The 20,867-nt window shown below is 43.3% G+C and overlaps 1 protein-coding gene across 3 annotated transcripts in view; it reads left to right on the plus strand.

Annotated features, from left to right (window-relative positions):
* The window catches only part of LOC109934229 (regulator of G-protein signaling 6-like), a 118,724-nt gene that overhangs the window by 63,506 nt on the left and 34,351 nt on the right, over positions 1 to 20,867 (plus strand). For all 3 annotated transcript variants that reach the window (XM_048599938.1, XM_048599936.1, XM_048599939.1), the window contains exons 3-6: positions 521 to 627; positions 10,140 to 10,191; positions 18,235 to 18,299; positions 18,472 to 18,548. In XM_048599938.1, the coding sequence (XP_048455895.1) occupies positions 521 to 627; positions 10,140 to 10,191; positions 18,235 to 18,299; positions 18,472 to 18,548 (301 nt within the window). The remainder of the gene's footprint in view (positions 1 to 520; positions 628 to 10,139; positions 10,192 to 18,234; positions 18,300 to 18,471; positions 18,549 to 20,867) is intronic.

The following is a 20,867-nucleotide window of genomic DNA, read 5'->3' on the forward strand; positions in this document are numbered from 1 at the left end:
ATGAATAACTCATCTCACAGTACTCTATTTTAAACCATTCAGTCCTAATCACTGACCTTTCTGAGTCTTCAGTTCCTTCTGTACAAATCTATAACACTTAATAGTCATCTCCTTTCACTTCTTTCAAACTTGGTAGCATCCAATCTCATCACCGTTGTTTGTTAACGAAAGATTGACAGTTTGGATTGAAGTCACAAGCCGACCAGTCATTGTAAGCAGGGGAAACAAACTGGAAAATAATGAAGTTTGTTCTTGTTTTCAGCAACATTTGTTTCATTAGAATATAACATATTTAACATAACCGATCTCAAGCTTGCTAACTTGCACTTTGGAAGAACTTTGAGAAACAACAGTTGCAGACTTTGTTGCGTGAACAAGTAAAAGTGGTTTTCAATGATGAGGAATCTCTAAATGCAATAAATGGGTATCAGGAGAGGGGCAGAAATTGGAGAGCCCTCAGGTTAAACTTAATGGAGATCATGATAAGACAATTATAATTGTTTCATTCCCTTTTTCCCAGGCGAAGCAATACACTTAGGAAGTCTCATCGCTGCACAAGGATACCTGTTTCCGATTTCAGACCATGTGCTGACGTTAAAGGATGATGGTACATTTTACAGATTTCAGGTGAGTAAGCATATCTCCTTCTCAGAACCAGCAAAGCCTTCTCTTCGATAATTTAAATGTTAAAATGTTTCAACGTTTAACACTATTCCAGTGTTTATTCCATTGTCACTTTGGTGCAACTTCCAGAAAAACAGCACAGGATCCTCCGCTTCTTCCTGTACCGCAGGCCCGACCAGTCCCCCTCCACTGACACCCTTATCCGCTTAGCTGAACTCGTCCTCACCCTTAACAACTTCTCCTTCCATTCCTCCCACTTCCTACAGACAAAAGGGGGTGGCGTTGGGTACCCGCATGGGCCCAAGCTATGCCTGCCTCTTTGTAGGTTACGTGGAACAATCCCACTTCCAAAGCTAGACTGGCCCTATCCCCCACCTCTTCCTCTGTTACATTGATGACTGTATTGGCGCCGCCTTGTGCTCCCATGAGGAGCTCGAACAGTTCATCCACTTCACTAACACCTTCCACCCAACCTTAAGTTCACCTGGACCATCTCTGATACCTCTCTCTCCTTCCTGGACCTCTCTGTTTCCATCTCTGGCAACCACCTGGAAACCAATATCCATTTCAAGCCTACCGACTCCCACAGCTACCTAGAGTACACCTCCTACCACCCACCTTCCTGCAAAAAGGCCATCCCCTATTCCCAATTCCTTCGCCTCCACCACATCTGCTCCCGAGATGAGGCATTCCACTCCCGGACATCCCAGATGTCCTCGTTTTTCAAGCACCGCAACTTCCCCTCCACAGTGGTCGAAACGCCCTCGACCGTGTCTCTCGCATTTCCAGCAACTCATCCCTCACACCCCCTCCCTGCAATAATAACCAAAACAGAATCCCCCTTGTCCTCACGTACCACCCCACCAACCTCCGAATCCAACACATCATCCTCCGACACTTCTGCCATCTGCAATCCGACCCCACTATCAAAGACATTTTTCCCTCCCCACCCTTATCTGCTTTCCGGAGGGACCACTCTCTCCGGGACTCCCTTGTCCGCTCCACAGTCCCCACCAACCCCACCACCCCCAGCACTTTTCCCTGCAACCGCAGGAAGTGCTACACCTGCCCCTACACCTCCCCCCTCACCCCCATCCCAGGCCCTAGGAAGACTTTCCACATCAAGCAGATGTTCACCTGCACGTCTGCTAATGTGGTATACTGTATCCACTGTTACCATTGTGGCCTCCTCTACATCGGGGAAACCAAGCGGAGGCTTGGGGACCGCTTTGTGGAACACCTATGCTCGGTTCGCACCAAACAGCTGCACCTCCCAGTCGTGAACCATTTCAACTCCCCCTCCCACTCCTTGGACGACATGTCCATCCTGGGCCTCCTGCAGTGCCACAATGATGCCACCCGAAGGTTGCAGAAACAGCATCTCATATTTCGCTTGGGAACCCTGCAGCCCAATGGTATCAATGTGGACTTCACAAGCTTCAAAATCTCCCCTCCCCCGACCGCATCCCAAAACCAGCCCAGCTCGTACCCGCCTCCCTAACCTGTCCTCCCACCTATCCACTCCTCCCATCTCAAGCCCCACCCCCATCTCCTACCTATCAGCCTCATCCCACCTTCTTGACCTGTCCGTCTTCCCTGGGACGACCTATCCCCTCCCTAACTCCCCACCTACACTCACCTTTACTGGCTCCAACCCCGCCTCCTTGACCTGTCTGTCTCCTCTCCACCTGTCTTCTCCTCTATCCATCTTCTATCCGCCTACCCCTTTCTCCCCATTTATTTCAAAATCCCCTTCCCCTCCCCCATTTCTGAAGAAGGGTCTATACCCGAAACGACAGCTTTCCTGCTCCTCTGATGCTGCTTGGCCTGCTGTGTTCATCCAGTTCTACACCTTGTTGTCACAGTATCCAAATACTGAGGGACCAGATACATGGCAAACTCCATTCAATCTACCTTCACAAGACCAGGAATTTCCACATCCTTGGAAGCTCATTTAATAAGAGCAAGACTAGGGGGCTAATCTGCCTTGTCCCATCACGGCTAGTGTCATGTCTGGAACCTCTGAATTGGATTGAATTTTCTAATTCGGAAATTCATTTGGATATAGCCTCATAGAATGGGATGCAGGGGTAACCTCTGTGTAGCAGCACATCTGTGACGAGTGTGCCCTCTTAAACTTTTCAGCTTTGCAGCAACCTCGAAAGGCCAGCCAAGCACAAGTCAGTTACTTTAAATTAATGGGGTGTGCGGCTAGGCATAAAAAGTGTGAAGGGCTCCCGCACTTAAGCATATAGTCTGCAACTACAATAGTAATTAATGGGAAAGTTGTTCAATTTTCTCTTCCCCATCAGCGGCTCAGTGCATGTTGATTTTCTGCCCTTTGCAATGTAAGTAGAGAGAGCAGCAGTTGCAGACATTGGTCACCACTGTGGAAATGATGGAGTCTCCCTCAACTTCGTGGTCTTCAACAGCTCTGTGATGGGTATATCTTAGCAATGACACCGGGATGTGCATTTCTTCAGAATGCCTCAAGACCTCTTCGAACTGTTAAAAATAAAATCATTCTGTGCGAGAAGCTGCAAGCTATGTAGAAATAGAGTATTTGTCGGCTTACCAGATAGTTATTATTGCAGACCATTCTGCCCATCACAAGAATCCTTTAGTAGAAGCAGCAATGAGGGAAATGACAGTGTTCTTAATGTTAGCTGTTAATGTATTAAACTATATTTAGGTGAGTAAAGTTGGCATAGTACTAGAAGACCATTAGAGAGAGACCATTGGTGGTGGTTTATCTGGGGGTCACCACTTAGCTGAGGGCTGAGGTTGATAAGGTGGGACTTTCATGGTGACCTCAGCCAGTACAGGGATTGAACCCACATTGTCGGCATCACTCTGCATTGCAAACCAACCCTCCAGCTGACTGAGCTAACTGATCCCATTTGGTATAGTATCACATTTCCATTATGAATATTGACCTGAAACATTCAATGTTCATCAGTTTGTTGCTTTTAAAGAGTATTGATAAGAGAAATAGTTTGGAGTGCAGTTATTTAATCAAACCTTTATCCACAGTTAATGAAAAATGCAAGTGATGTGAAATATTAGTACTGCAGTTGGCTGGCAGTTTTGGCCTTTCCTTCAATTCTTCAGCCACAAGGTGCCTTTAACTATAATGTAGTGGCTTCAGTAACTCTGGAGACCACAGATCACATTCAGATCAGACTCAGTAAATGTCTATTAAAGATCATAAGGGAAGGATGCATGCTATTGTGTTACTGCTTTAAGGGCTAGGTTTTGGACTGTAGAACAATGAAAGAAAATCAAAAGGCACACAGCAGTTTTACCTCTGAAGTTTTACGTGGAGTAGTCTTAGAGGCTCGCTACCAGAGACAGCAAAACTGACCACACATCATGGGACACCCATCCCTTGCATTGGTTCATTAACACTGCAATGCAGTGATGGCAATTCTGCATGGAAACCACAAATTTTTATCTGATAGGCACAAATGGATCAGCCTTGGCAGGACTGCCAGCTTGTGTGGAACTCAACAATGTGACTATTTAAATAAAACCACCAAGATATCAGTTGCAGAAGAATACGCCAAGAACATTTGCATTGAGTTTGCGCATGACATACAACAAACATACCCAGAAAGATTCAATGCCAGAGGAAACTTCAAATAGGATTCTGTATTGCACCTCAAAGAAAATGCAACTGTGACAATCAACCTGCCCGGAAAATGCAGTGTTCACATCCAAGAGAAGCTTAAATGTAAGCCAGACAAGCTGTTGTATTCATCAGCACACTGTGTGTAATTAAATGCCTCGCTAATGAAAGATGGCATAATCAGAGTATGTTTGGATCCAAGGTGTCTAAACATTTCTCTAAAGTGATGCCCACACAAAATTCCAATATTCACAGGAGTGAAATTATACATTTGGATCGAAAAGCCTGAGATAAGTGTAATTCAATTATTTAAACATGCAAATGCTGAGATAGCCAGATTTTGAACTGGTAAGGGGATCAAGGTTTACGGAGAAAAGGGCTAGCAATGGAGCTGAGGTTTATCAGGTCGGCCTTGATCTCATTGAATGGCAATGCTGACAATTTCTGCACTGACCTAGGTGTCGATCTCAGAGCAGGTTGCTAGGGTCTGGAGCAGTGGCCTCACCTGGCAGTCCTTTAGGAAGAAGACTGTCCTCTTTGCCACCACCCTTTTGACCAGGATCTCCCTGTCAGTGAGATGCAATTTTTCCCTTCTCCGACATCTTCTGGAAATATCCTCGATTGAGCGGGCTGCTTCAGAATGCTGGTGCGTGACTGAGTGCACAGCAGCCTGTTAAAGGCAGGGGCCTCATGGGATCCCAGTCTTTCAGAGGATATCCGCTGAGTGGTGAGTTGTTCTGGGAATGGTGTGCGGTATGATGGAGCTGGAATCAGACACGAGGTATGCCTTAGAACAGTTAGTTAATGAGTGAGTTTGGTAAGGCACAGTGAGATAGCTCACCAGGCCTCACCACCGAAATCCTTCCAAAAAAAAAACCCACACTATTCAGACTTAGCCAAACAGCATAAGGTTCAGCCCAATGAGTGCAATATTCAGTCTGAAGCAATCACATCTGACAATGGACCACACTGTGTAGAATCAAAGAATCCCTACAGTGTGGAAACAGGCCATTCGGCCCAACAAGTCCACACCAACTCTCTGAAGAGCATCCCACCCAGACTCACTCTGACACTCATCCCTGTGACCCTGCATTTCCCATGGCTAACGCACACCAAACCTACACATCCCTGGACGCTATGGGCAATTTAGCATGGCCAATCCACCTAGCCCGCACATCTTTGGACTGTGGGAGGAGACCAGAGCATCCACAGTATACCCACGCAGACAGGGGAAGAATGTGAAAACTCCACACAGACAGTCACCGGAGGCCGGAATTGATTCCAGGTCCCTGACGCTGAGAGGCAGCAGTGCTAACCACTGAGTCACCATGCCACTCCAATCTGCAAGACCGTAAGCGAGAATTGTACCCCTAGACCAACGAGCTGTGCCTTGGACGCCCCACTAATAGCAAGTAAGATTCCAACACGTACAGGTTGAGAACACCCAATAGTAAAGGCCAGGTCTCCAAAAGATTAAACCATCACGAGATCCAGATGATTAAACTCATAGTTTTTTGAGTTCTTAATTCTGTGTGCAACTACCTAACGTACACATATTTCCTCCGTAAATGCGTGTTGTTTAACTCAGAAAAATGTGGGCTGTTGTATTACTGCTTTAAGAACTGATTCAATGAACCAAGGACCAAGATGCAACACATGACCAGCAGCTACGATGAGTCCAAGCTGCAGCAGACTAGAATAAGTATGCGTTCGTAAGTTGCGCTGTAAATGATAAGTTAACAGTTTGCCTGTCGAGTAAACTTGTTTGAGATTTCAAGTAAATTGAACCTATGCTACTTACCAATCCAGTGAGAAAGTGGTAAATCCGTGGTAAAGAAAACAACGCAAGAGTGTGACATGTATATCATTCAAAGTTATAAAGATCCAGTTTAAATCTTCAGCTTGTGGTGAATTAGTTGATCTCAAACAAATGAGCAACAGTGCATTAGAGGTCCTAAATAAAAACATCACACCAGGTTCAGCCCAATGAGTGCAATATTCAGTCTGAAGCAATCACATCTGACAATGGACCACACTATGTAGAATCAAAGAATCCCTACAGTGTGGAAACAGGCCATTCGGCCCAACAAGTCCACACCAACTCTCTGAAGAGCATCCCACCCAGACTCACTCCCTGTGACCCTGCATTTCCCAGATTTCACCAGATTCTTGTTGAGGCAGCAGAAATCTCATCAGCTGGAGATCCAGTGAGAGAGACACATTATCAGGGAAGGCACTCCAAATCTAGTGTCAGTCAGACATTGGTAAGGACAGTAGCAGGCCTTTGCCTAGAATTGAGACCCTAGCAAGGAGTGGTTCTTAGCAGATAACCCCCTGCCTGTGTCCAGTCCCCAAATCAAAGACTGATTGCCTTTGATTGAGGGCAGTATCACATAGCTGACAAGAGGTCTTAACAGATTGATCTGTTGTGTATGTCACATGGTGACAGGCCTGCTGTAACTGGTCTCATCCCAGTGGTTGTAAACTGAGGCCTACAAATAGTCCTTGATCGGTCACTAACATGGATCAGTTGGTGATGGGACAGAACCTTGACCGTGAATGTTACTGCCCTAAACTCGAATCCACGGAGGTGAGAAGGTGGGGCCCGTTTAAGATGTGCATCCACCTAAGCCTAAAGAAATGTCCTTCCTGCCTTCAAGCTGACCACCTCCAACAGCAGAGGATTCTGTGCCATGTTGATCTTTAATTCAGTAACTCGGGTGAAATGACAAACCCTACAATCCTGGGCAAGCTCATATTTAAGAAAAATGAAAGCAGCAAACAAAGATTAAATGTGAAAAGATAGTGGGAGGGAGTACACTCACGCTGGTTGTGTCTCACTCAAGATGTACCCTCTCCCATCTGCTCATGCACGAAGCTTACTGATGGTGCACTTTGAGTAGTGCCTTCCTTAAATCGAGCTGGGGTGACTCAAACTGGTTAAACTTCAATAACAATCAACACCTATTGAGGTGCTAGTCAGGCTTCAGGTGATTGACAGTTCACTACCACTCAGTCAGCTATCTTATTAATCTTTTAACTCGACCACTGAACTTTTAAAAAAAACAAAGGAAGACCTTCCAGTTCATTGCCCACTGCCCATTGTTCCAAATTCCCAGGTATGCACACTTACTCTGTCTATGTCTCACTCAGGGTATGCTCTCTCCCAACTGCTCATATGCAAAGCTTACTCTTCAAGGACTTGCTATTGCCTGTAGGTGACTCCTTCTACACTGAATTCACATATTAGAACATAGAACAGTACAGCACAGTACAGGCCCTTCAGCCCACGATGTTGTGCCGAACTTTTACCCGAAACCTAAGGTCTATCTAACCTCCACCGCTACCTTATACTATCATCCATATGCCTATCTAATAGTCACTTAAATGCCCCTAATGAGGCCGACTCCACTACCCTCTCCGGCAATGCATTCCACGCCCCTACCACTCTCTGAGTAAAGAATCTACCTCTGACGTCTCCCCGATATCTACCTCCTTTCACTTTAAAACTATGTCCCCTCGTAAAAGCTACCTCCACCCTAGGAAAAAGTCTCTGGATGTCTACTCTATCTATGCCTCTGATCATTTTGTACTCCTCTATCAAGTCACCCCTCATCCTTCGTTGTTCTAAAGAGAAAAGTCCTAGCTCTCTCAACCTTTCCTCGTAAGACCTTCCCTCCATTCCAGGCAACATCCTGGTAAATCTCCTCTGCACCTTTTCCAAGACTTCCACATCTTTCCTGTAATGAGGTGACCAGAACAGGACACAATACTCCAGAAGTGGCCGAACCAGGCTTTTGTATAGCTAGAGCATAACTTCACGGCTCTTGAACTCAATCCCTCTATTAATGAAAGCTAACACACCATACGCCTTCTTAACAACTCTATCCACCTGGGTGGCAGCTCTCAGGGAACTGTGAACATGAACCCCAAGATCCCTCTGCTCCTCCACACTGCCAAGAAGCTTTCCGTTAACCCTGTATTCTGCTTTCAAGTTTGTCCTTCCAAAATGAATCACCTGACACTTTTCAGGGTTAAACTCCATCTGCCACTTCTCAGCCCAGCTCTGCATTCTATCAATGTCCCTTTGTAAACTAGAACAGCCCTCCGCACTGTCCACAATGCGACCCACCTTTGTATCGTCCATGAACTTGCTAATCCACCCTTCCACTTCTTCATCCAAATCATTTACAAAAATCACAAATAGAAGAGGACCCAGAACAGATCCTTGTGGTACACCACTCGTAACTGAGCACCATGTTGAATATTTTCCATCCACTACCACCCTTTGTCTTCTAAGGGTCAGCCAATTCTGAATCCAATCTGCCACATTTCCCCCTATCCCATGCCTCCTTACCTTCTGCACGAGCCTACCATGGGGAACCTTATCAAACGCCTTACTTAAATCCATGTATACCACATCCACTGCTCCACCTTCATCCACGTGTTTGGTCACCTCTTCAAAGAATTCAGTAAGGTTTGTGAGGCATGATCTACCCCTCACAAATCCATGCTGACTATCACGAATCAAACTGTGCCTTTCCAAGTGATCATAAATCCTGTCTCTCAGAGCCCTTTTCAATAATTTGCCCACCACTGACGTAAGACTAACTGGTCTGTAATTTCCGGGGTTATCCCTCTTCCCTTTTTTGAAAAAGAGAATGACGTTTGCCTCTTTCCAATCTTCCGGCACTATACCCTGCGGACAGTGAGGATGAAAAGATCATCGCCAAAGGCCCTGCGATCTCTTCCCTCACTTCCCATGGAATCCTTGGATAAATCCCATCAGGTCCGGGGGACTTATCTATCTTCAACTTCTTCAGAATTCCTAGCACATCTTCTTTACTAGCATCAATCTCCTCTAGCCTACCTGCCTGTTTCACAACATCCTCCTCTACAACTAGGTCCCTCTCAGTTTAGAATACTGAAGAAAAGTATTCATTAAGGACCTCTCCTATCTCTTTAGGCTCTGTGTACAAATTCCCTTTACAATCCTTGATCGGCCCTATCCTTTCTCTGGTCGTTCTCTTGTTCTGCACATACGTGTAAAAAGCCTTGGGTTTTCCTTGATCCTATCCACCAAGGTTTTCTCATGCCCCCTTATCGCTGTCCTAAGCCCTTTCTTCAGCTCCTTCCTGGCTAACTTGTATCCCTCTAGAGCCTTTTCCGTTCCTCTTTTCCTAAACCTTACATCAGCCTCCTTCTTCCTCTTCACCAGTCGTTCGACCTCTCTCGAGAACCATGGCTCCCTCACTCGACCGCATCTTCTCTGCCTGCTAGGGACAAACATATCGAGCACACGCAGTATGCATTCCTTAAACAATCTTCACATTTCTGTGGTGGTCTTCCTTGACAGCATCTGTTCCCAATTCATGTTACCCAGTTCTTGCCTAACTGAATTGTAATTACCCTTCCCCCAATTATAAACTTTACCCTGCCATCTGTACCTATCCTTATCCATGACTATCATGAAAGAAACAGAATTATGATCACTACCACCAAAATGTTCTCCTACCAACAGGTCTAACACTTGGCCCGGTTCGTTGCCAAGCACCAAATCCAAAGTGGCCTCTTCTCGTGTTGGTCTATCTATATACTGTGTCAGGAATCCTTCCTGAATGCACTGGACAAAATCTGCTCCATCTAAACTATTACAACTAAAATGTTTCCAATCAATATTTGGAAAGTTGAAGTCACCCATGATTACAACCCTGTGACTTCCGCACCTTTCCAGTATCTGCCTCCCAATCCGCTCCTCTACTTCTCTGCAATATTAATTAAATTCCTAACTTCACGCTCTGTCTATGTCTCACTCAGGCTGACAGTCTCCTCTCTGTACAACCTTTACTCCATCTTCAGTGCAGTAACAAATAAATCTTTCTTACAGGCTCCATATTTTTGGCCATCAAACTGCTGGGAACCGGAAAACACAGACTATGGTAAGTCTGCCTTTTATGAACTTTTCTGAACCATTGCTGCAATAAGTCTATCAGTTCCTTTAATATTGCTTATGAAGGCAGAAACATAATGGAAACTGAGGAATAGGCCTCCCCCTCGCTGTACTATATTCCCGTTTAACTTGTGTTATTTTATGCTCAGTTTGCTGTTTCCTTCCTTCAGAACCAAATAAACATTGTGCGATACATGTATCCTCTGCCCTCCTTCCTGAATTGAGTTTCTATACATGATGCATGAACAAATATTCATTCTTCTCTACCTGATAGCCATTAATCTATATTTTTGGAGACTGGTCTCCCAACATGGAAAATCACTTGACAGAAGCACACATCAAAAGACTGGGCAGGATGCCTCCTCTCCTGATTCTAAGTGCTCCCCGGTATTCCAGATAATATTTTCATAATTCATCACACATCAGGAATGTAAACTCATACCCGCAAATCCTTGAGAATTAAACTGTATTCCACCAGTCTTCAGAACTGCACTATCAAAGTTCAATACCCATTACTGGAAATCAGGTCAGTCTGAAGGAAATTTTACTGAGCAGGACCAAGAAGTCTTACAGCTATTTCAATCATTATATTACTCATTGTGTGTATATTTTTAACATTGTATGCATATCGATGAAGGAACTATTGATAATTATCTTGTATTATTTAGAACTGGTTTCAGTTGAGTCACCTCTGACTCTCCTGAACCCCTAAACTGCCTAGCCTCTCCTCATGAGGCAAATGACTCATTCCAGGAATTAGTCCAGTAAACCTTCTTGGAACTGCTACCAATGCATTAACATTCTCTGAAAGCAGGTTGACCAGTATTGTCACTGAACATATTTAAGAAAGAAACAAATACATTTCTAGAGGTTATAGTTGTCAAGATCTATGAAGAGAGAGTGGGAGTACAGATTTAAGGTAGAGGATCAGCCATGATCAAATTGAATGGTGAAGTGGCCTCCTGTTCCTAATTTTTATGTGTCTATGAGAAATAGGAGTAGATTATATGGCCCCCTCAAACATTTGCCCTTATTCAGTAAGACTGGTCTGATTGTGGTCTGATTACTCCACTTTCCTGCTTAAGCCCCTTAATTCCCTTGATAAGCAGAAATCTGTACATTGAACATATTCAGCGATACAGGCTCCACAGCTCTCTGGTGTCGAAAATTCCAAGGATTCACAAGCCCTTGAGTGAATCATTGCCTCCTTATCTCCATCTTAAATGGGATACTCATTACTTTCAAATGATGGCCTCTTGTTCTAGATCTCCCGCAAGGAGGAGCATCCTTTCATCAACTACCTAGTCAAGTCCCCTCAGAATCAAGATCACTTCTTCGAAATTCCAACAAGTCTAGACCCAATGTGTAGAACCACACCTTATAAGAAAACCCCTTAATTCAAGGAATTAACCTAGTGAACATTCTTTGAACTGTCTCCATTTCTACATCCCTCCTGAAATAAATAGGAACTTTGAGGCGCCAGAGGTTTCAAGAAAGCTGCTGTGTGAGAAAAAAATTAAGTGCATTGGGCAGCCCATCAGGAAGCCAAGCTTGTGCGTAACATTGCAACACATTAATGAGTCTCAAAGTATTGGGTAGTGTCTAGAGACCATTGTGTTTAACTGGACCCCAGTGGTCGCCTCCATTGACACCACAGCAGAATCCACCATGATGGAACACCTCATGACAGTTTCTATGACAGCACAAACTGGAAACCCAGTCAACTGCCATCTTGGCATTGGAAACTACTACTTAAGAAGGTTTGCAGATTATCACATTACTCTCATTCTCTCTTCTCCAGTGGAGCATCAGGAATGCTGAGGCAGCACACTGAGGAGAATGAGAAGCACTTGTTGCACTCCTTCAGGGTGTTAATTTGACTGCTGTCTTGTAACCTATTCCACCAGTGTCCCAGATGGTGACCCATCTTGACTGTAGCTTGAGATGGTGCAGTCTGAAACAGGGTCCTCGAGCTGTGGAAATGTTTGAGGGCCCCACCACAAACACCACCTCCAGCCTTGAGGAAGGTCCCTGGAGGAGCACTGGGATAAGTTGGCAAGCACAAGACAGGCATTGAGAATGTACTGAAGGGTCATCAGTCATTTTTTGTTAACTTAATGGGTGAGATTTTGCATTATCCATAACCTAAGTTATAATCGGACATAAGTGTTTGATGAATTTGTTTCTCTTTCTTCTGGATTTGCTACTGATGTTTAGTTTTCAATTGTGAAGAGAGTGCTATATTCAATAGGCAGAATTTTAGAAGCCTGACCCAATGTGTTTGCAGGCACCTTGCCCATAAAATTGTCTGAGTGGTCTTCATGCCAACGAAACTGACCTGTTCTCAATTTTATAATGGTCAGGTGATTCCTAACCCCATTTGAGGCCCTTAAGTAGTCAATTTAAATCCATTCTATCAGAAATCTGCATGTTCTACCACCCCACCAACCTCCGGATCCAACGCATCATCCTCCGACACTTCCGCCATCTGCAATCCGACCCCACCACCAAAGACATCTTTCCCTCCCCACCCTTATCTGCTTTCCAGAGGGACCACTCTCTCCGTGACTCCCTTGTCCGCTCCACACTCCCCTCCAGCCCCACCACACCCGGCACTTTTCCCTGCAACCGCAGGAAGTGCTACACCTGCCACCATACTTCCTCCCTCACCCCCATCCCAGGCCCCAAGAAGACTTTCCACATCAAGCAGATGTTCACCTGCACATCTGCCAATGTGGTATACTGCATCCGCTGTACCTGTTGTGGCCTCCTGTACATCGGGGAAACCAAGTGGAGGCTTGGGGACCGCTTTGTAGAACACCTACGCTCGGTTCGCAATAAACAACTGCACCTCCCAGTCGCGAACGATTTCAACTCCCCCTCCCATTCCTCAGACGACATGTCCATCCTGGGCCTCCAGCAGTGCCACAATGATGCCACCTGAAGGTTGCAGGAACAGCAACTCATATTCCGCTTGGGAACCCTGCAGCCTAATGGTATCAATGTGGATTTCACAAGCTTCAAAATCTCCCCTCCCCCTACCGCATCCCAAAACCAGTCCAGCTTGTCCCCGCCCCCCTAACCTGTTCTTCCTCCCACCTATCCCCTCCTCCCACCTCAAGCCGCATCCCCATCTCCTACCTACTAACCTCATCCCGCCCCCTTGACCTGTCCGTCCTCCCTGGACTGACCTATCCCCTCCCTAACTCCCCACCTACATTCACCTTTACTGGCTCCATCCCCGCCTCTTCGACCCGTTTGTTTCCTCTCCACCTATCCTCTCCTCTATCCATCTTCTATCCGCCTCCCACTCTCTCCCTATTTATTTCAGAACCCCCTTCCCCTCCTCCATTTCTGATGAAGGGTCTAGGCCCGAAACATCAGCTTTTCTGCTCCTATGACGCTGCTTGGCCTGCTGTGTTCATCCAGCTCTGCACCTTGTTGTCTCTGTTCTTCCTGCTTGCTGCATTTAATCTGTCTCTTATCAGCTGAAAAGTTTACCAAATGGACTGCAGTGGTTTAAGAAGGCAGATCGCCACAATCTTCTCAAGGGCAGCTAGGGATGGGCAGTAAATATTGGTCCAGCCAGTAACACCCATATCCTGTGAATGAATTGTTGAAATATAGAATGATGCATGGCTAAATTTCTACATTCCACACATACCAAAGGATGTCATGTAGCTAGTCTCAGCAGGTATACCCAAAAAGAACAGTTTCCCAATTAACCATCGGGGGGGGGAGTGTTTCCAAATCTTTTGAAGGTAATAGAAATGTCAAAGGAAATTGCCATAATTACATAACAGACACCAAGAAAATCAACCGCTATTATATTGTGGATGCTACAAATCAACCAGGATTAGCGACCAGACTGAAAAACCATCCAATGGAAGTGTTACAACAACTTGTCATTCACAATGCCATCCACTCTCAGTTCTCACGGGGAGACGGCCACATCTTTCCAAACAAAACAAATCTTGGTTTGTTAATTCAATACATCCAATGGTACCATATTGACCTTTACAATTTACTTCTACGTAGCTTAACTCATCAAAGGAAAAGAATTGAACTTGCTTAGTTCAATATGTAACCTTGGGCTATGAGTATTAGTGATAGGATTGTTATAAAATGCGTGACAGACCATTAAATATCATCGAATTTTTCACTTGAAAGAAACAAGTTACCGTATGAAGTACAAATGAAATCTTCACTAATAGCATGATGAATGAAAATACTTCGATCAATTTTTTTGTGTGCATCATTTCTGTATACTGTATAATAGCAACTCCCACGGCCAAAGTAGAAAAGACTAATTAAAATCAGAGTTTTCTCTCCAATAAATCGATTATTCTTTCTCATGTCTTATATTGCATTCCTTCTGAATTTATAAATTGCATAGTCAAGATGCAAATCAAGTTGAAATTTTATTTTGCGGTAAACTGCATGGAAACTTATAAAATTAATTTTTACCAAGGCAGTAGCTTTTTATGAGATAACTGCAAATCATGCCAGCACTTTTTATCTCAGCCATGTAGCTCATTTGTCAGATAAAAAAAGATTGCTTTAAAAGGGTATTTCACTTGATGAAAAGTTTTCTGATTACATGGAGATTGCCATCCCATCTCAGAGAGTGAGAGAGCCAGATGGACATGGAATTTTGTTTCTCCTTCTGAGTTTTTTGTCTATCATTGTAAGATTTCCCTCAGGCATCTGCAGGACCTGCCTAGGTCCTTTACCCTTGCTGCCATTTGGAGGTGACTAGTTTCTGACTGTTTCCAACACCACTCTTAGCCAGCCCCTAAAAACTATGCAAAACACGATACGAATTAGGAGCAGAAGTTAGCCATTTTGCCCGTTGAGCTTGTTTTACCATTCAATAAGATCATGGCTGATCTGGTTATGCCCCGAATTCCCATCTACCCCAATAACCTTTAATTCCCTTGTCTACTAAGAATCTATCTATTTCATAGAATCATAGAATCCTGAGATGGGATGCTCTTCAGAAGGTCGCAGTGGACTCAATGAGCCAAATGACCATTCCCAATCACCCTACCCTATACCTGTAACTCTGCATTTCCCATGGCTAATGCACCTAGCCTGCACATCCCTGGACACAATGGGCGACTTAGCATGGACGAACCATCTAACCTGCACATCTTTGGACCGTGGGAGGAAACCAGAGCATCCAGAGGAAGCCCACGCAGACATGGAGCAGGGGAAATGTGCAATTTCCACACGGACAGTCGCCCAAGGCTGGAATCGAACCTGCGTTCCTTGTGCTTTAAAAATTTTAAAGATCCTGTTCCCACTGCCTTCCACTTCAAAACTGTACAGTTCTCTAAGAGGGAAATAAAAACTTCCTCATTTCTGACCTAAAGTTAATGAAGTAGGCATTAGTTAATGCAATTGCAATCAATGACAAATCTCCATGTATCTCACCATCCACTCCATCCAATGCTCCCTGCTTATAACAAGAAGTCAGACATTGGTAAGTGTCTTGTAGTCCACCAAATAAAGACATCAGTAGCTTCTTTCTTTCTTCTAAAATACCATACAATTTCCATAAACAATCCTACTTTCTGCTCTTTTAAAACTTCAACTGATTAGATAATGGCAACACTGGAGCAAAGACAAAATCAATCAGTCAACAGAATCTGACAAATCTGCAATGAAAACTTGCCAAAGTCAAACCTAAACAGCATTCTCTGGGGTGAAGATGCACCCAAGCCCCTTTGGTTCCCACTGGTCTGTAAAGGCCTGTGAACACCACATGCTCCCTTTCAATGGGCGGTTGTGCACATCCATAACCATGAAAGTGAGGTAATGCTCCTTTCAGTAGTAGGTTTAACAATCTGTTTGATTAGTTGTACAGTGATAGAAGATCGTGAGTCTCAACAAGAAATGCCTTGGCATTCATCGCAACAACAAGCTGCAGTGTTTTGCATGACAACAAATAAACCAGTTAGGCAAAATTACAAAGACTATCAGGAACCTGCGATGATACATCTGATGCCATTGGGATATAGAGCTGAACTAATTCTCCAGTCAAGACTGTGTGATATCACCAGACTGGGTAGCTCCTAATGCAATCTCTAACATTAACCCTTTGGGTTCTGAGGAAGGGTCACCGGACCTGAAACATTAACTCTGTTTTGTCCTTCCAAGATGCTGCCAGACCTGCTGAGCTTTTCCAACAACTTCTGTTTTTGTTCTTGTTTTAACCCTTTGGGAACAGACTATGTCATCTCTAATTTCGTGAAATCAGTATTTACTGACCTTCCCTATTTCAACGTTTCCCTTTAAGCCTGTTGATGAATACACTAAATTCATTACCTGACTGATCAGCTGAGGCTGTCTTATCCACTTCCAAACCAGTTTGTGCTATATGTCATGGACAGATTGCAAGTTCTAAAATGAATTCCAACCACTTGTCCCTAAGGACAAGTCGTGACTTTATTTTTCCCCTTTTTAGTCCGTGATGGTATATTTCCCTACTTCCTCTGATTGCAAAGTATGACTTTGTAAGGACCACAACACTGTTGTAAAATTAGTGCAGAAGGAGGGTTTGTTTCACATATTCTGAGACATGGGGACTGGAGGACTGGGAGGGTTATTTCACAACACTGGCCCACTCGCAAAACATACAAATTGAAAAAGGATCAAGAGATTAGTAACATAATGAACTACTGAGGGATACCAATTTAACAATGTCCTTGCTCTCAAGATGGAGTCTAAAAGCCCAAAGCTGGAGTCAGCAGTCTAGAATTCCTTGTAGGGGATGGTTAATTGGCCAGCAGGCAGTTCAGGAGTCATGGACTATTTCTTCTCTTTAAAATTTCTTCAAAGATCTTCTGACAAATATTGCTGAAATTTCATTTCTGTTTTGCAGTTTTGATGACTTTGCTGGGCTAATTCATTTCTATAGTTTTACCAGGCTCTTTGGTTTGACGTTGAATAGCCAAAGTGGAAACTTCTCAGAATCTACCTGGCAACTCGCCGGACTCAATTCCACTCAAACTCATGTTGCATTTCTATATGTTGACCATTTGTGACATCTGTTAGGACATCCCCTTTGGAACCTTCCACCTATTTCAATTCAGAACCACAGAATCATTACAGTGCAGAAGAAGGCCATTCAGTCCATCATGCCTGCACTGTTTTCATTACCAATCTCCTACCCTTTCCCGATATCCCTGTACACCACTTTTGTCCAAATAATCATCCAATGTCCCTTGAATGCATCAGTTGAACTTGTCTCCACCACATTTTCAGGCAGTACATTTCCATACCCTAACTACCCACTGTGAAAATGCTTTTTTCTCACATCACCCTTGCTACGTTTGCACATCACTTTAAATCTATGCCCTCTCATTTTTCTTCTTTAATGAGCAAAAGAGCTTTTCCCTATCCACTGTATCCAACCTGCTCATAATTTTGAAAGCTTCAATCAGATCTTATGTAAGCCTTTTTATCACCAAGGAGATCAGTCCCAACTTCTTCAATCTATCCTCATTACTAAAGTTTCTTACAGCTCATGTACAAGTAGTCAAAATAATATGACTCTCTGAATGTTAGGTCCAGTTAGCCAATTTTAGGAGAAGCCGTTTTGTTCTCTAATCATCGTCCATTGTTCTGTCCTATCATGCAACAATTTATCTTGCCACTCATGGTCTAGATATTCCCCTACTCTTTACGGGGACTCCTGCTGCAGATCTGTATGACAGCTAAGCTCGTCAACTAATGCAGGATCCTCTGTGGGAAAACCAGGTAAATGAGAGTGTCACACACTTATTGCCAAAGAACGTTCACAAATATTTTTTGTAGATTTATTCAGTTTGTTAAGAATTGGTAGTCTCCTGCAAACTGAATGCAGTTTTTTTTTGAGTAAATGGCAATGTGCAAGATGACCATGAATGTTTATCTCATTGTTGACACTGGTGAAGGCAACAGCCAATGAATTAAAATGTTTGGAACTGGAGAAATTCATGTATCCTAAAAGCATAATTAATTATTTCATCCTTTCTCACTGTCACAGCGATCTACCTGTGCAAGCGGACAATGCAGAATAAAGCAAGACTGGAACTTGCAGATTATGAAGCCGTAGGTATACTAATTTTATAATTGACAGTAGACAATTGCAATGCCACACAACTGTTTTGAAAACTACATCATGGATTCCAGTCAGTACTTGCACTAATGTATATCAGTGATTCTTTTAAAACTAAGGCAGAAACCTGTTTTCTGTTTTAACACAAAACTATTCATTCTGCAGGAAAATTTGGCCAGGTTGCAAAGAGCATTTGCAAGAAAATGGGAGTTCATCTTTATGCAAGCAGAGGCCCAAGTAAAGTATGTAACTAATAACTTTATGAATATTTAAAACAAAAAACCATTGGGAATGTGTATGTGCGAGCTGTTCTTACATGGCCCTGCTCATATAGTGTGGTTCTGTGGTCAGGTATTCTGTCATAGGGGAATTCTTGGAACACATCCTAAGCTAATTGCAGCCTAAAGCAACAAGTTTCTCATGATTCTCAATAATTTTCTTTTTTATATTAAATAGAAACAAAAATAATTGACACATCTGTCCATTCATTTTTTGGGATTATAATGCAATAATTCATCGATGAATTGTGTAAACAGCTATTTGAAAATAATGGATGCTTTCAGAACGTTACTGGAAGAAACAATTTCAAAGATGTAAATCATTTTAGTACTGGCATACATCTCAGCTTGTGCCAAATGCTCACTGAAATTAGCTCTTTCCTGAATACACCAGCTGATTACATTTTATTGTCTACTGTTTGTGAAGATACTAACCTTAAAAAACACGTATTCCCACCTCATTTGAAAGGGCAGTATTTTCAGTAGAATTTGAGAACTATGGACACTGCAGTTTTCCTGATGGCAGTTTGCTTGATTTTCTTCCGTACAGTTGGGTTTCTGTGTCATTTAACTATTTAGAGAGAGAAGCCACCAGGAAAGCCTTGTGTGCTACCTTAGCTCATATCTAAGAACAAGAATTTCACAGTGTCTATCCATCATTTTTGAAATTGCTGCATGCCACAAGGAACATCTAAAGATGGACCAAATGAAACAATATTTCTAATTAGAATATTAAGTGGACAAATGTATCTTAATGAACGTGTACTCCTTCAATTTCCCCCATTGGCCAATCAGGACCCCAGAGCCCGGCACCACACTTCCCTCAGGTCTCACATGCCGTTCCCACTGTGCAGTCCCTGCACACTTGCTTAGTCCTGGATCCCAGGACTTGTAGTGCGTTAGATCTTGGTTCACATACATTTCATAAAGTTTAAATGTGCAAACTGTAGTGGAAATTATTTTCACTAGGGCACACATAAAATATTTTATACATAAAAGGATTGAGAGTATGATGGAAATAATGAGATAATTACTCTGGCCATGGTTTATAGAAAGCAAGAAAGTGACCATAATGACTGCGATCATATTAGCACAATATCAGCTATTTCCTGCAGGAACAAAAACAGAAAATAACTGAACTATTCTGAAGAAGGGTCACTGGACCTGAAAAATTAACTCTGCTTTCTCTCCACGAATGCTGCCAGATCTGTTGAGTTTATTTTCCAGCTATTTCTGTTTTTGTTTCTGATCTCCAGCATCCGTATATCTTTGGTTTTTTTTTGACATACTGCAGAAACTTATCATAAATTTAGTTATTGAAAATTGGCTAACAGAGTGATTAAATCTGTCACGCAATGTAAATATCTTATTTCCTACTTGTAAAACATGCTGGGTGAATTCCACCCAACATTTCTGAAAAAGGGTCTCGACCCGAAACGTCAGCTTTCCTGCTCCTCTGATGCTGCTTGGCCTGCTGTGTTCATCCAGCTCTACACCTTGTTATCTCTTTCTTCAGTGATGCTTTGCATATTCCCAGTTGGTGTGAACCTTTCTAGTCAAATTATCGGGGTGACATTCAACTGACATTTCCCTTGTGCTGGCCAACACCACTCATCCACGCTCTCCTCTCCAGCCCACTATACTGCATAATTTCTGATAGGTGACAAATTGAAACCACGCTGCCTAAAGATGAAAAGACCCAAGCTTTCAATGTCAGTGGGATTCTCAAAAGAGCCTCTCCTCAGATCTTTCTAAGCTCAGATTTTAGGTTTTACTCTACAATGTATCCACTGCTAGATTAAACATTCCGACAGAAGGTGTTTAAGGGGAGGAACACTATTTGGTTAAGTTGGACTCACAGAAAATGGCTTAAATGTGCTTGAAACCAAGTCAAGACTTAGGTGTGCTAGCCCATCTTATTTTGGCAGAAAAGTCTCTGATTTTAATGATCCATTGAGATTTTAGAAGTTTTCTCAGCAGACTGCTCAGAAATGTTCTTACGCAGGTGGTAACTGAACCGTAGTCTCTTGGTTCAGAGGCGGGGTTGCTGTGGCACAAAAGCCCCCATCAGGATTACATTGTAGCTTCTTCAATTATTACGTAAGCTTTTTTATGATCAGCCAATCAAATAGTAAAATTCAAGCCCTGGCTTGATTATCCTGACCTAAGGCAAGCCTTTCAGCTTTGGACCCAGACACCCTGCAGTGTTAATTTGAAAAGATGTTCTCCAATTTAGTAATTTAGCTATTTTGGTGGATGCAAATTAAAAAGAATGACAGAACA

Source organism: Rhincodon typus, chromosome 8, assembly GCF_021869965.1.
Source record: "Rhincodon typus isolate 14 chromosome 8, sRhiTyp1.1, whole genome shotgun sequence".
In the NCBI taxonomy this organism is placed as follows: Eukaryota; Metazoa; Chordata; class Chondrichthyes; order Orectolobiformes; family Rhincodontidae; genus Rhincodon; species Rhincodon typus.